The 16,815-nt window shown below is 42.5% G+C and overlaps 1 protein-coding gene across 4 annotated transcripts in view; it reads left to right on the top strand.

Annotated features, from left to right (window-relative positions):
• The window catches only part of NOL4 (nucleolar protein 4), a 250,034-nt gene that overhangs the window by 45,343 nt on the left and 187,876 nt on the right, over positions 1 to 16,815 (top strand). For all 4 annotated transcript variants that reach the window (XM_045007418.1, XM_045007419.1, XM_045007420.1 and 1 more), the window contains exons 2-4: positions 690 to 839; positions 12,667 to 12,778; positions 13,291 to 13,403. In XM_045007418.1, the coding sequence (XP_044863353.1) occupies positions 690 to 839; positions 12,667 to 12,778; positions 13,291 to 13,403 (375 nt within the window). The remainder of the gene's footprint in view (positions 1 to 689; positions 840 to 12,666; positions 12,779 to 13,290; positions 13,404 to 16,815) is intronic.

Genomic DNA, 16,815 nt, shown 5'->3' on the forward strand with positions numbered 1-16,815 from the left:
TTTCATTCACATACAGTTTAAAAAAAAATTTCCTATCTGGATGACAGCAGTTGAACTGTGCTGATTAACTCCTAAGACATATAAGCGAGACTTTTTAGAAGTGCTGAGCACCCACAGCTTCCATCACCTTTTAAAATCAGGCAATTTGCTGTCACTTTCTCCAGTCAAACATCAGTGTGCAAAGCTTAATGTTTTAAAATAATACTTTGTTTTATCTATGGTTTGGTGAGTTTTCATAAAAGAAATTTTCAAACAGAATTTCTAAGGGATGAACTCTTCATGGCAATAACTTCATTTGCATTAATAATTACTATCTACAAGTTACCTGTGAATAAAAATATTTTATTAAATAATTTTATAAAATGCTGTTTGTGGACCGGCAGAAACAAGTGTAAATGATTTTATTTTAAAAATAGCAATGTATAATGAAAAGTATTGTCTACATAATATAGTAGTTCAATTAAATGTTTCTGTTTTAAAAAGAAGGCTTTTTCATTATTCTTATGATCATACATTTATTGCATAATGATGTTACTGTAATATATTGAATTGTTAAGTATTGCTCTGGGATAGTGAACTTCAGATCTCTATGCAAGGGTCTTTATTTAATCAGATCTCACTAAAGGGGGATGCGTTCCATGATTATCATAATTCATCTATTCATCCTGCACTCCTTATCTTTTTTTCAGGATGGAGTAGGTGTAGATGAGAAGCTGTCTTTAAGGCGGGTAGCTGTGGTTGAAGATTTCTTTGACATTATCTATTCCATGCATGTGGAAACAGGGCCTAATGGAGAACAAATCCGAAAGCATGCTGGACAAAAGAGAACTTATAAAGCAGTAAGTAAACAAAAAACAGAACATCTATAAGTTAAAATATAGTAACACAATTGCATATCTATTTATTGTTTTTTCAGATTGTGACTTATTTGGATTGGTGATTTTGTGTTTTTCACAGTTGGGCCAGAAGTATTACAGCCCATCACTTTCAGCTTTATTTCAGAAGTCTGTGTGGGTACATGTGTGTGCATATATGCAAACGAATGGGTTGAAAATGCTTAGGGTCAAATTTTCTACTGGTGTAATGGGTGCAAGTCTATTGACTTCAGTGGAGTTTTGCCCATTTGCACCAGCAGGGAATTTGGCTGTTTTAGTATGATTTGAAAGACAAGGCCTGTGAGGTAATATCTTTTATTGGACCAACTTCTGTTGGTGAAAGAGACAAGCTTTTGAGCTTGTCTTTTTAATCTCAAAAGCTTGTCTCTCTCACCAACAGAAGTTGGTCCAATAAAAGATATTACCTCACCCACCTTGTCTCTCTAATATCCTGGGACCAGCAAGGCTACAACTACACTGCATCCTAATATGATTTGATAGTTTATTAAAATGAAGCTCCATGTTAATAGTATTATTTTAAATATTATTAAATTGAAATACAGATGTTCTTCCAGTTTATGAAGACTGTCAAGATACAACCATTAAGGTTTGTTAAATGAACTGCTGTACTTCAGCAGATGATTGAAATCTCCACTTTATTATAGCGTAAATACGTTTTATTTAATGGTCTGCACATTTGTAATACTTTTCCTGAAAACAAAAGGTTGAAAAGCAAGTAGATTTAATGGCATATCTGTTAACTGGTCAGATGTTAAACCAGTATTAGAGAGAAAATTCTTTCTGACTCTGGAACTGTGTTTTATAGTTTGACCTAGACACTTCAATTCAATGTTGGTCTTGAAATATTTGTAAACTGATGTTTAATGGAGCAATATCGTTCTGCAAATATGACATTTTCTCTTCTTAAAGAGAACTAATAAAATGTTTACTGTTACTTCCCTGTTATTTTTAGAGTATGGGTGGTTCATGAACGGTTTGAAACAATTATTTGGTATTTGATGTTCACAATTCATGGCATGTGATTGGTCACATGGTATCACTTCTGCTCACTGATGGGATGACTGAAACTTTTCAACAAGGGAACAATGAAAAGAAAATTCTTAATGTCAGCCACTCTTCTGGAACTCTTGGGATTCATAAATATTTTCATGAAAATCATCAGCTTCCTGAATACTCATGAATAATTTATGTTATGACCCCACAAACAGCAGCAAATTAAATTCAAATAGCTTAGTAGTGAACCTGCTTTTTCATAATTCTATCAGCACTAGTCAAAACTTTGAATATCGCCCAGGCATGATTAGTAAGACAAAGAAACTGGCAAAGGTATTGTAACTTAAATTAACTATGGCTTGTATTTATCTGGGTAAACAAGTTTGGAAAATGTAAGAAAAGGCCTGAATCTGTACCTAGTTCCTGTTCTGAAAAAAGTTTAAGACTTTTTTCAGTTTTGAAAGAGGACTCCCCTCCCATCCTGTTCCCAGTGCTGATGTGCTGGAATACATCAGTGTGTCATGCTGCAGACTTGCCCATCATACCATCCTGGGATATATAGGCTCAATTTGTGAACTGACCATCCTTAGTCTTCACCACAGGTATTAATTTTAAATTGCAAGGCTTTGTGGAAATGAATGGCACTTGTACAGTTTCAGTGGGACTTTACATAATGATGCTGCACAGGAAGATAACTATGCTATTCGGTGATTCTGTGATAATAGTATTTTGGAGGGAGCTGCTGTACATTTTCATCAGCTGAAAAGTATGTCAAACTCAAACTGCAGGATTCCTCAACACAGAGTCCATTAATTGCTTAGGAAACTATCTGTGTTATAGTATGCAGTTATATAGTAAGCTCACATTCTCTTCTTCCACCTTGACTCCAAGTAACCTGCAGGGATCATACAAACTGTATCATGCAGAGCTAAGACTTTTTCCCTTAGGGCTCAGTATATTAATCTTAACAATGGAAAAATGACAGTAAGTTGCTAATTTAGCTAACAAAAGTAAGTACATTCTTTTTTATTCTTCTTACTGACTCACCCTGCTACATGTGGGTGTCCTAGTTCATATGGTATGTAAGACCACCTAGAGACTGACACTATTAGATTACACTATTACATGTCTATGAGCCAAATTCTTTGCTGATATAACTCTATTAATGTCAGTGGAGTTGCGCGAGCAGAAACGTTGGCCCTATATGTCTTGTTTCTGGGGGTTTAAATCACAGCTATAACATTTTAAAACAGATATTTGCAAGTATTGTAGCAGACTAGAGAAACAGTGTATATAGTGATTATTAATCAGTTAGTTCCAGAACTGCCCGTGATGTATACAGACATTAAAAAAACAAGGTCCTTGTCCTGAGGAGATCACATTAACATATAGACGGTGTAGTTAAACATCACAGGCAGTAAAGTAATTTCTCCACAAATAATGCCCATGGTGCTTATGCCCTGCTGTTCCACAGGCACACAAGTGTTTAGGGGACGGGAGAAGAGTGAAAGGAGCCTATTCCTTGGAGTACAGGATCTACACCCTGTCAGGTGCAAGGCTCCAAAATGCCTTTTTGAGGTGGGGCAGCTGTGGGACACACTGGATAGCACAGCTGGTGGAGCAAGCAGGGAAAAGTATTCTGTGCTCCCTGAAGGGGTGTATCAGCCAGCACAATCCTCATGCTCAGCTGGGAGCTTCAGGAAGAATTCTCTTTCCTGGGGACAGAATTCCTCTTGGAGCTCCACCGATAGTATTGTGGCTTAAAGGTACAACTGAGCCCACAATGTGTATAGACCTCAAACCATGGGAGGAATATTGCAGTGGCAAAATGGGGGTGGGGGTGAGATGGGAGGGAAATGCTATTGAGAGAACAGATTCAATTTTTTTTTGGTGGGGGGGAATTGATTTGTTTTTAAAGTTTGTTTAATCTTGTATTCTAACACAGTTCTTCTGAAGCACTAAAATTCACTAATCTCTCTCTGCCTGGAAGCCTGCGTGACTTAGTGGGAAGAACACAAGGATTCTGTTTTTTTCTGGGAAATCAGTCTAAGCAAAATTCATGTGATGTTCTCAGCCTAATTCTTGTGGGAAAACACTTCCATGTTTTGTTGTGGGTGGGAATGGGGTGCTGTTTGCATAGGCTTTGGACTGCTCAGTTACTGGGTCTGTAAGCAGGTACGCTAGCTCAGCAGCCCAGGAAAGAACCAATACTACACTCAAGTCTGTTTCAGGCCCTTGACTCAGGGCACTATTCATTGTTCAAACTCAAAAACAAAGCAATTCCCCTGACCAATTCAGGCAGGTCCCAAAGGCTTGTCCCTTGCCTCTGTCACAGGCCCATCCCCAAAGAAATAGGACACACTCATCTTTAAATCCCCTGGTGGGTCATGTGACAGGCAGGTCACCCTTAACCGTTTCCTGTCTGTTTTACCGTGACACAGGCCCCAAATTCATCTCTGATATAACTGCATTGAACTTAGTAGACTTAACCCATGGGTAGACTTAAACCATTGAACCTGAGTTGCAATCACCCGTATAAAGGGAGAATGACTGGAAATGGCTGATCACTGCAATGCAGAAATCTCACTACAGATGCTTGATTTATACATGGACTTGTTAGACTAAAAGAGGCTCTTTAGTTTTCAGCATTGCAAGTCCATAAACATTCATGACGACCTTAGTTTGTTTTCTCTCTTTTCGTTACTTCTTGCCTTTCAAACAAATGGCAACAATAAAACAGTTCTACTTAGTTCTCGCACTGATTGAGTAACAAGTGTTGGAGTCGGCAGAGGTGGATTAATATTTCCTGGAGTCCTGGGCCAGAGCAAGTGGGGGGCCCCTCCCTACCCCTTCCACTTATGGTTCCACCCCCATTCTGCCCCCTCCACATGTGCACATGGCCCTATTCCTTTCTGCCCCTTCCCTGGGGCCCTGCCCCTGTTCCACCCAGGGTCTTCCCGATTCTTCCCCCCCACTGTGGCCCCAAGACCAGAGAAGCTCTGTCCCTCCACTGCCTGGCTGCTGCTGGGGCCAGGATCCGGGGGTGCTGCGGGCTTTCCCCGCCGCCACACCTGACGCTGCTGCCAGGGAGCAGGGTCAAGGTTGTGTGGGGGGCTTCCCCCATTGCTGCGCCTGCCCTGCCCACCCGGTGCTGCCACCAAGGAGTGGGGTCTGGAGTCGCAGGGGTTTCCCCGGCCTGGCCCATGGGGAGCGTAGTTGGGGGCACAGGGTGCTTCCCGCACTGCTGCCCCACCCTGCCTGCCCGGGGCTGCTGCCTAGGAGTGGGGTCAGGGCACAGGGCCTTTCCTCGCTCACACAGGACTCCGAGGCCTCCCAGTTGGCTGGAGCCCCTGGGCTAACCCGCCACTGGGAGTAGGGCTCAGGAGTATATTCAGGCCCTGATTCACCACCACATTACTCCAGTTTTACACTCCATTATACCAACATAAAACTGGAGTAAGGCAGGGCCTCAGCTTGCATCTTTCACAAATTTTAACATTTTTATTTTGCATTTTTGTGTATATATTTGAAATTATCGAGGAACCTAGTCGTTGTCTCTCAGGATAAAACACAAAAAATAAACAATGAACCGTTATGAGCTTTTACAGAGGCACGTTACCTGATTTGCACTGTCCAGCAGCATCCAGAATATGACTTTAAGTATGGGAGCTTCTTCTAGCCTCCCAGGTCATTGTTCTGTTTCATGTTACATTATCTAATTACCTTTGGATCCCTTGTGAAAATGCTCATAAGGAGATAAGAAATTTTGAAGAAGCAAGAAAAGGTAATCTGGCCCAATATGCCTGTCCTTAAATTCATTGCACTCCTCTTTCTCTTCTGGTTTGGTTTTGTTTTATTTTGCTACGGATTGACTACAAGCAGAGGAGAAAATGGCCACCTCCTTGCACAAAGTAATTTCTCTACAAATAATGCTCGTGGTGTTTAGCACTTATAGCTATAGGCATATTAAGGCTTCTTGGACCCAGGCCCACTGGTCTGTGGGGTTCGGAAAAGCACACACATTCATTTTATTGTTAGCAGCATTAACTTTCCTCTCATTGGCATCTATCTCGGTAGAGCAGGGGCTACTGTGTAGTAGGGTGACCAGACAGCAAGTGTGAAAAATCGGGATGGGGTGGGGGGTAATAGGAGCCTATATAAGAAAAAGCCCCAAATATCGGGACTGTCTCTATAAAATCAGGACATCTGGTCACCCTACTGTGTAGTGGTAATTGGGGAGTCAGTGTCAGCATAGCTCCTGAGTGAGTTATGCTGCCAATGGAAGAAGAGGACAGAAAACAGCATGGAAAAGCATGGATTCCACAGGGAGGATTTAGTATGTGTGATTTCCAGTCCTGTAATCCTTGAAGACCCTCTTCACTGTTGCAAAGCTACATCTCCAGGTCTCTTACGTCTTCTTCATGGTGGAATCTCCTTTTCCCCTGAAGAGAGAATGTATTGGGAACTCTTCAAGTTCATATCCATTGCAGTAGTGGAAAGAGAATCCCTGGCTGGGCCCTGCACTGATGCCCAGGCACAAAGGGCATGTCAGAGGTGTGACTAGAGCAAAAGGGTGTGGCAGGAGTGTGACAGCAATCCAGTAATCCTCAACTGTTGGAACTGGTCTCTGTGAGCCATTGCAAACAGGAATAATTCAGCCTGATCTAAGTTGTACCAAAATGACCTCTGGTAGGCCACAAAATCAGGGGCACCTTTGGTTCCTCTCAGGTCCAATTCTGAGCACAGCTGGGCCAGGCTCAGGGATCAAGTCTTAAATTTTAGAGCACTCTTTCTTCCCCTTGAGCTTTCCTATAGAAGATGTTAACTTAGCCCTATAGCTTTGTTTATGATTGATTTTCATATAATTTATGCAGATGATCACATACAGTAAGTGCCCCACTTTGGTAAATTATATGTTGGGTCATGTTCCCCTACCTGTATGATTCATTTACCCTATAACTGTTAGTGTAAATCCTTACATCATCCATGGGACAGTGAGTAGATCCCTAACTAGATATGTGTCAGAATGTGTTAGCACAAAATGGGGACCTTCATGGCAGGGGCGGCTCTACCTTTTTGGCCGCCCCAAGCAGTCATGCGCGGAAGGCGCCCCGGAGCCGCGGGAGCAGCGGACCTCCCGCGGGCATGACTGCGGAGGGTCCGCTGGTCGCACGGCTCAGCTGGACCTCCCGCAGCTGCGGACGGTTCGCAGGTCCGGCGGCTCCGCTTGAGTTGCCGCAGTCATGCCTGCGGGAGGTCCAGCCGAGCCGCGGGACCAGCGAACCGTCCGCAGTCATACCTGCGGGAGGTCCACTGGAGCCGCGGGAGGAGCGCCCCCTCCGCAGTCATGCCTGCGGCAGGTCCGGTCGTCCCGGGGCTCCGGTGGACCTCCCGCAGGCATGACTGCGGCAGGTCCGCCGGCCCAGCCTGCCGCCCCCCCGGGAAAGGGCCACCCCACGCGCGTGCTTGTCGCGCTGGGGTCTGGAGCCGGCCCTGCTTCCTGGTGTATGATCACCAGTGCAAAAGCTAAAAGAGGATAACGAAAAAGTCAGAGGCACAACTGAAATAATGCCAATCCATGAAACAAAAGCATGGGCCATTTTTTGTCATTTTGGGGTTCAAGTTCTGCTCTCACACCACTGTAAATTCAAAATATCTGCATATTGAAGTCAGTTGGCTTACTCTGGATTTACACCGATGTAAACAAGAGCAGAATTTGGTGTGTAAATTAGACTAGTCTTCTTGAAGCAGGTCCTAAGCACATGATTACTAATTTATCTCCTAAGTAAATGCCGGAGTATTCATCAACACAGAAGAATTTTGTGTTCATATAAACATACCATTCATTCATTTTGAAAAAACAAACAAACTCTATGAGCAAAGAATTCTGTAGACTTTTTAAAAGTCTCAGAAGGAATATTTATTTAACACAAGCTACAATTGAATCCCCTTCTAGAAAAAAAAATTATTTTCTAACTTCAGTTTTTTCTCTTCACTAGCTCTGATGACTACAGCATCCCCTTTGAATGCCTCTTCCCCATTCTGCCTTTGCTCACTTAAGGAAAAATATGTAATTAATTTTAAAAAAATCAAAAGGCCAGGAAATTAATTTTTAAAATTATACTTAAAACATCATATCCCTTCCAACCTGTACCTCCTCCATGTAAGATAGGGGTCTATGACAAGTATCTCAGATAACTGACATGTTAAAAGGGTTTAGGATAGGCCTAGATGTCTAAACAGCAGGTTTGAGATGAGGCTTACAATGTCTAAGCAGCAGGACCAATGTGGATAGAAAACAGTTAATAATTTTGCAGCACCTGGAGTGAGGATAGTATAACAGGAAGATGAGATGGGAGGGGATAGGTTTGTGGTGTGTATATGAAGTATAAGATATCAGCTACTAATGTTGCGGCCATGTCAAGGGAAACAATTTGATGGAAAGTCTCTGATCATGTACGTGAATGTGAGTGATCAGCTGAGCCAGGTTTTAACAGTTCACCCAAGTGGTTCAACAACAGGGCTTTCCAGTTTGAGTTTTTGCAGCCAAACTTTATGTAGCTTATCACCTCTTTCCTCTTCTCTCCCACCCTCTAAAGCAAAAGATTTGAACAGTGATAGACACATGAAAAATCAGATCACACAAACACCTTGTCCATTGCCCTCTAAACATTATAACTATTGCTCCCAGGGGAAGTGCCACTCTTTGACAGGGTGCAGCATGTGCTCCCATATTCTCACCTGTTAGGCCAGCTTCACTAGCCAGCACAGAGACAGAGCAGGACCAGGGGCCAGCACTTTCCCTCCAACAGCGTCACTTGCCTAGAGCAGACCTTGTTCTCAGGGAAGCATAAAGACTGCAATTGTGCCCAGACCTAGCACAGGCCTCCAAGTGTGAGAAGGGTTCCTTGTGCCCTCTCCATCCCTTCACACAACCACACACAGGCTGAGCACAATCAAGCCCTATGTATCTTTAATTGACATATTTGTTCTGGCTGTCTACATACTGCAGTTTTGGAATCTCCTGGCATTTTGTCAACTAATTACTATTCCCCATCTCTAATCCATTCAGGATGTTGGTTCCATTACTTGAAGGAGGGAGTGGAGATTGCATAGCATAAGATCCCTGCTTTGGACGCAATGCTGTTTGGTCTTGATCTAAACTGTATACAATGCACCCCAATTCCCTGTAAAACCATGTAATAATAATAATGAAATAAGTCTGTCTTCATTTGTTAGCCTGATGTCAGGGAGGAAGACGGCACCCCTTGACTTCCACCACTGACTCTGTTATTTACACTCCTGTCATCAAGGAATCTGGTTGAACTACCTGATTTGATGGCCCAGGGCTTGGGGCTATATACCACCTTCTAGTTTTTTCCCTCTGGTTCCCTTCTGTTTTTTTTTTAAAGAAAAGATATGAAACTATATGCTTTCCTGACACACCATCTCTTCCATACTATACACATGTACTCTGTTGTTAATGTCTTAACGGTTATTAAGTTCACTTGCAAAATCTCACTTCTGTTCCTCACATTTGCCACATGTGCCCTAAGATCTACCTCTTAGTTTTGTGCTTGTTAGTCTTACAAATAATCGTGTAGCTAAAAAAGGCTACATAATAAATACCACATAATGCACTAAAATAATCTAAACATTGAAACCAGAACACAGAGGCAATTATCTCCACATATTAAAATTACAATGGAACAGAGAAGGCTTAAAGGCCTCAATAAGTGCCAGGAGGAAATGCTGACCAGTCGAGAGCCAGCAGGCCTGTTAAGAAGGTTTGCCCTCCCTCCCCCCCCCCGACCTTGTCGGCAGCCCTGCCGGTACGGACCCTACTGGCAGGGCCCCCGACTGGGGGGGCAAAAGGGGGCAGGGACATTAAAGGGCTGCAGTGCTTTAATGTGGGCTGGGTATGGGCCAGTGCGGGTTCTTACCGGTACGGAATACCAGCCCACTTTCATCCCTGGTATAGCCTGATACTTAGCTTATGGCCACAGCAACACCATGCTTGGCCCTGCAGAGGGGTGCTGTGAGGCAGCCCCACCCGCCACAGTACTATAGTTATGCTTGTACTTATGGAATTTCCTAATGACCTGTGTAAGTCTTCCCCTACTCTTCCATGCTTGTGTGAGAGAAGCTGATGTTGGGCATGCTAGGAAGTTACAAGTCCTTCTTTCTTACAGCCCTTAACTATAGTCTTTACTCTAAAGAGGAATGCCACTGACACCCATGGGAATACTCACATGAGCAAGGGTTGCAGAACTGGGCCATTACTGGCTTCTTTTCGTAGAACTGGAAGGACACAAAGAACATTTTCTTATAAAATAAGATCATTGACCAACTTTTGCTGTCCTCACTGACATGAAAGCACTAATTAACTCAACAGGACTCCTTCTGTGAGAAAGGCAAGCACGATTTGTCCCCACAATTTTTATTTTTCTGGTGATGGAAGCAAAATGCATCACTTTCCCATTTGCTACCCCCAGGAGAGTAATTTGCTGCACACACACAAGCAGTACTGTGGCAAACTACTGGGAAGCACAATTTATCATTTAAAAATAAATGCATAAAAATATGTGGGTCAGATCCTGAGCTGGTGGAAATTGGCATAGCTCCAATGACTTGACGCTCATTAAACTAAACCTACACCAGCTGAATATTTAGCCCATAAAATTTAAGTAATCTGAGCCAATTAACTAGGTAAAAGAAAGGGGAAGTTGGCCAAGGTTAACATTATATAAGGATGGGTATCCCTGAATACATATAGTGGGAGGTTGGAGACAGAAGGAGCTGCCATGTGAACAAATTCAGTTGTGGGAGTTGATGTTCCCTTGTAGTCAGGGAAGCACTCCCATCAAATCGGGGCTTAACTCAGTTGTTCCTGACAGAGGATTTCAATCCTATTTAAGTGGAATCAGAATTCGACAGAAATAATTGATCAGAATGCATGGAGCATTCCTATCAAATCCAGGCTACTAATGAATCCATGGATAAGGTCCATTAATTTCAATACAGCCAAATTCCAAATGTGTTAAAATCTTATGAAAGAGCGTTGGCTGCATATATGCACTTACTAATTTCTAAATGTTAATTTCTAGCTGATTTTAAGTTATTCTTTTTTAGATGCTGTAAAAACTCAATCCAACTCATATTTTCACGCTTTAAAAAAATCAGCTGTTTTTGTTATGTAGAAGTGGGCAAAATTGATCTGAAATACAAAAATTTTTTATTTGCAGAATTTGTAATTTAAAAAGTGCCTTAGTTTAATGTTTCCAGACAAACTTCTTTTGGGGCTAAGACAATATGTGCCAAGTTTCAGCTCAGAAAGAAATTTTCTCATGTTATAACACTCCTGAAAGAGAGGTTTATAAAGGAAACAATCAAACAGCCTTAACATTAGTAGCATAGACATAATGGTATAATTCACATTCTTAATAATTTTTAATGCATAGTTTGCTGCTTATTTCATCCCTTCAAACCAAATTGATGGGTGAGTTTAAGGGCCCAGCAGCGTATAAATTACACCAATTTAAACTCACACCAACTTAGAGACATTTTCACTTCTAAATCTGCTCCACTGAAGTGTTTAAGGAAGTGTAATTTACAGCACTGAGTAGCCAGGAGACAGATTGCAAAAGAAGGGGATAAGATGGTTAAAATAGGCCAGCTCACCTTCTTCCTGCTCCCTTACGCTTAGTTAGACCTACTTTCACCTATTTAACTGCACTTACCCCCATTTACTGAAATGTAACTTACACCACTTTACACGTACCTCCTCTGAATTTAGCCCTCTATCTTTTCTCCTTGGTCCCCTATGTCGACTTGCATCAGCATTGCCACCCTTCAGTAGCTAAGTGGGATCCTGCTGCAGGCTTCCCAGCAGCAGAGTACAAGTGGGTGTCAATCTACTCCTCTTTTAATTTCTGCTGCTGAATCTGACTCTCTCTTCAGGAGCAATCTGCTTTGCAAAGCAGTCAATTGGCAAATTGAGGCCTAGAAATTCATTGTGGCACTAGTTGTGTTTGCTGATCTGCAGGAGACCAGAAGCACATACCTTCAGATGTCAGACTTTATGGTTGAGTGTGAACATAAAATATGAAAATCTGATCATTTTGGACTGGATGGCCTAAATGTATTCCTTCAAGGTGCGCCAAAGGCACCATAGACTGCCAAATTCTACAGTGATTAGTAGAAAGGCTTTATTTAAATCAGAGTATTAATCATTCAGAGTATTTAAATCAGAGTATTAATCATGACTCTGTGAAGATTTTCAACAAATGATGTAATGAAGACAAGACTAGAACAGTGAGGAAGGAGACTATCAACATTCCTAATCTCTTGAGTCCGGTACCTATTTGTTGACATATTGTTAAAATTAAAATAAATAAAACTTAGAAATGAAGGAAGTTTTTGTGGTACAAGCTGTAACAAAAATAGCTGGGAGATTTTCAGTGGGTTTAAAATAAACCCCTCACTTGGGTGCCTGTTATATATGAATATTTTTGCTGAAAAGAAATTGCAAAAAATATAAATAAGAAAACAAAGCACCTTTTAAAATGAGTTCATTTTTTCAGAATCGACTATTATTAACCATTAAATAAGTAGGTAGATGTTTCTGGAAATGCTGCATAGTAGGTAGTACATGCTTTCATTGTGCTTCCTGGCATTATGGAATAATATGCCTTGTACGGAAATATAATGATCGGTTCTGTTAAATCATGTTCAGTCAGCTTATATAATAACACCTATATTTTGTTATTCATTTCAGATTTCAGAGACCTATGCCTTCCTGCCTAGAGAAGCGGTGACACGATTTCTAATGAGCTGCTCAGAGTGCCAGAAAAGAATGCATTTAAACCCAGATGGAGCAGATCATAAAGGTAGATTTAGTGTCAAATGGTGGGATGTAAAGTAATTTTATTCCTAATAACCATTTATATTTTCCTAGTTTAAGTGAAGGTTCATAAAAATTTGGCAGACTGGAACAGTTCAACAAGTCAGATCATCTCATTTAGTTAAGTTATAAAATAGTGATCTTCTGCATTCACATAAGGGATGGAGTGTAATGCCATGTTCATCCTCAATAGAAAGATGATTTTACCTGGAGGAAATAATTTATTTTAGTTTGGAAATGTTTATACATCCATTTAAAAGTAGGGGATAGATGGGGTGCATGCACTGTAGTCACTGAGGATAGAGGAGCTCATAATTTTTCCTGGGTTTGTGCTTGATTCACATATTTTTTTCATGGAAACTTCTATCTGTACAGCCAAAGAGCAATTGAAAATGCCAAAGTTGGAGCCAAATGACAGAAACTGTCTGACATTTGACTGCAGATTAGACAGAGGTGCCCTCCAATATATCATGCATAATAAACTTATTTATGTTACAGATAATGGAAAACCTCCAACTTTGGTGACCAGTATGATTGATTACAATATGCCAATTACTATGGCCTACATGAAGCACATGAAACTGCAGCTACTAAATTCACAACAAGATGAGGTAAAAATTCAAATATTCAAAGTTTGTTCACTGTTGCTGTTATGGGCCAGATACTGACGGTCTCCTTAGACCCAGTGGCTTTGGTGAAGCACTCTGTGCTGCTGTACAAGAGATATTAGTTCAAGTGTTAGACATTGACTTTTATCTGACTGGGCCAGTGGGGGCTGCGAAGGGTCTGGAGGCAGTATATCCAGTCCTGGATTAGTCCTGTGCTCGGCAGTGACCTCCACTTTCAGAGGGGACATTATTATCAGGTCCTGAAGTGAATGCTATCCAGTTCTCAAGGTCAGTAGCCAAGATGCAACACAGTGTGGGAGTGAAAATGGAAGCAATAACAGGATTGGTTTTGATCACTAGGACTAAGGACCTCACTGGGAAGCATAGAGGGAATTAATCCATCCTTCCTAGCAGCTCCATCCCTAATTCAGCAAACACTTAAGTTTGTGCTTAGAGTTAAGCATATGCCTAAGTGCTTTGCTGAACTGGAGTTTCTATCAGAATGAATAAAAAGGGAACCAGGCTAAGAACTGGGCTTCGTCATAGGGAATTGGGACTAACCCGCTTTTTTGATTATTTATGTTCTTTTCCTTGATTCATGCCGCACTTTTTCAGATATTGGAAAATGCTTCATGAATTGGATGGGAGCTTGCAAATTATTTGTAATAAACTCACTTTGATAGAAACGTATTCATTTACCATGCAAGCTGCCAAATAGTTAGGAGCCCAGTTCTATGCCAGCCAAAAAACAGTCTGACATGCTGTGTCCTTCTGCCTGCCTGCAAGAAATAATCTGAATTTGATTTTTTTTTAAAGAAAAACCTTTAAAAACAACCGTAACAGCTGGATTATGGCAAAGGCCCTGATTGACTCTTGAATTCTGTAAAGCCAGAGAGATTCTCTTTCATAATAAGTAGCTATGGACTATTGTTGGGAATTCATGAACTGTTCAAATCCCCACAAAAACTGGATTGTCAGTACTTCTCTAAAAATAGCAGGGATTTCTTTTCTTTACTGGGGGTTTTCTGCAATTGCCTGTGAGCACTCCACACAACTACTGCCTGATCTCCTCTTCCCCACAGCCAGGCTCCCCTGAGTTGGCTACCTGTGGTTGGGAAGCCAATTCCAGAACCGCCAACAGCAGGAGATTGGAGGCTTTATCCTTGCAGTGCTGCTTAAAGCTACTTTCTTCTTTCACTTTTCCCCTTCCTCCCATTGAGAATCACTCTTGTCATACGGGGCACAGCCAGGGCAGCTCTATGTATTTTGCTGCCCCAAGCACGGCAGTCAGTCTGCTTTTGGTGGTGCGCCTGCGGGAGGTCCACCGGTCCTGCGCCTTCAGCGTACCCGCTGCTGAATTGCCACCGAAACTGCAGGACCGGTGGACCTCCTGCAGGCAAGCCACTGAAGGCAGCCTGACTGCCGCCCTCATGGCGACTGGCAGGGCACCCCCAGCAGCTTCCCACCCCAGGCACGCGTTTGGTGCGCTGGTGCCTGGATCCGCCCCTGGGCACAGCACTAATGCTGGAGTAGGGCCATTTACTACAGTGTACTCCTCCCCTGCCACAGCTCGAGAATTTCAGTATTGTCCATTCTGGCCTAATGACAGGAATCAGGCCCCCTGCAGTGTACCAGTTTTCCATCCAGGTCAGCCAGCAGGAGTGATATAATGGTAGTAGGAAGCACTCACTTCTTCCTGCACTCCCTCTGTAGCTGACAGCATGGCGTCTTCGATCATGCAAACCCAGTCTTGCTGTGTATGAAATCTTTGCCACATTGTAGCAAGGATTGGTGTTGCAATTTTTAATGTATTTCATTTGCACAATGAGCATTCGCTAATAAGCAGCAGCGTTGCAAGTGACGTTCTTACGGTCATTTTTAAACTTGGCTCACAACTGATACATACCTTCAGTGCCTAGATTTTATATTCTGGCACCAAGAACAAAATGGCAGTGAAAATGTAACAGTATGAAGTAGGAGCATTTCTTCTACACGTCTTCAAACTATTGCATGCAATATGGTGCACTTTAAAAATCCATCCTTTGATTTATACTAAGATTCTGTTTCCAAGGTTTCACTCACCATCTTTATATCATTGTGGGAGGAGAGGATCTGAGGTGACAACCAATGTATATACTACAGCTAGCCAGCATAGTAATCCAGTCCCTCATAAATAGTAATCTGTCACCCAAACACATTGGGCTAAACAGTAGTTTTTAGATACAGCCCTTGATAAGGGTGGTGTGCAGAACCACCCTGGCCCACCAGGAGCTCACAGCAGCACTGGGGAATTTACCTCTGTGCTGCAGCTGACAACAGCCCCCCCGCTCCCTCTCCATGTACCCCCCCCCCCCGCCCCATAGAATAGGGTAGAGCAGGATTGCACATCATTTACAGAGCCAATGGAGCCCCAAGGATATTCTGGAGTGGGCCAGGAGCAGAAGAGGAGGCGTGGCCAGCATTCCCCTATGCCTTGTTATTCTCCAGCTGTACAGGTTGATAGGGGGCATGGGCAGCCAGGATTGCCCTAGCCTGCTCTAGGAGCCAAACCAGCCCTTAGCAGCCCCAGAATTAGCAAGGTGTGAGCTACCTCCCCTCGGGTCCCTGCACTGGCCCTAGAATCTATCCCATTGTGCCTGAGGGCTGGGGGAATGTAGATACTGATACAACCTTTGAAAGAGTGCAGTGTGCATTTCCCCTGTACAAGATGATGTGTTGCCTGCACAAAATTATCTGTGACACACAAGGCAACCACCTTTACCCAGTTCCTAGGGCTCAAGGTGTAACCCACTTGATTTAGGCCCCCCCCCATTCTTTTCCAGTCCCTAGGGCTCTGGGCGAAAGGAACCGACCCTTACCCAGTTCCTAGGGCTCAGGGCATAATCTTTTGAGGGTTTACGGGGTCTTTTACCAGTGAAAACGCCTTACACAGTAATATCCGTAACCTCTATTTATTAACAGTTACCAAAACAGAATACGCTCGCTACTCATACAATGCTCACCACTCCCAATAAGGCACATTAACTTTTCTTGATGGACAGTCAGGATCAGGGCATCTGTGGACTCCAGCTTCTGCACGTTGTGACTGGCAGGGTGTTGAGGTCTGGCAGCTCTGATCTTGGGGCTGTGTCCTGGAGTTGTTTCTAAAGAACTTTCTTTTGGACCAGTTTATATAGTGAAACTTGAGTCTTGCTTAGCTGTACCTTAACCAATCATTTTACTAAAATATTACTAAACAATTTTCTAACCAATCCTAACATATTGTAAAACAATTCTTTAACCAATCATACCCCACCAACTTAATTGATTTACACCTTGCAAAATTAGTTATGTAACAGACAAACAATCAAAGAACCAGAGACTATACAGATAAACAATAGAGAAGTGGGGACCATAAAAACAAAATAAAAAGTAG

Source organism: Mauremys mutica, chromosome 2 (assembly GCF_020497125.1).
Source record: "Mauremys mutica isolate MM-2020 ecotype Southern chromosome 2, ASM2049712v1, whole genome shotgun sequence".
In the NCBI taxonomy this organism is placed as follows: domain Eukaryota; kingdom Metazoa; phylum Chordata; order Testudines; family Geoemydidae; genus Mauremys; species Mauremys mutica.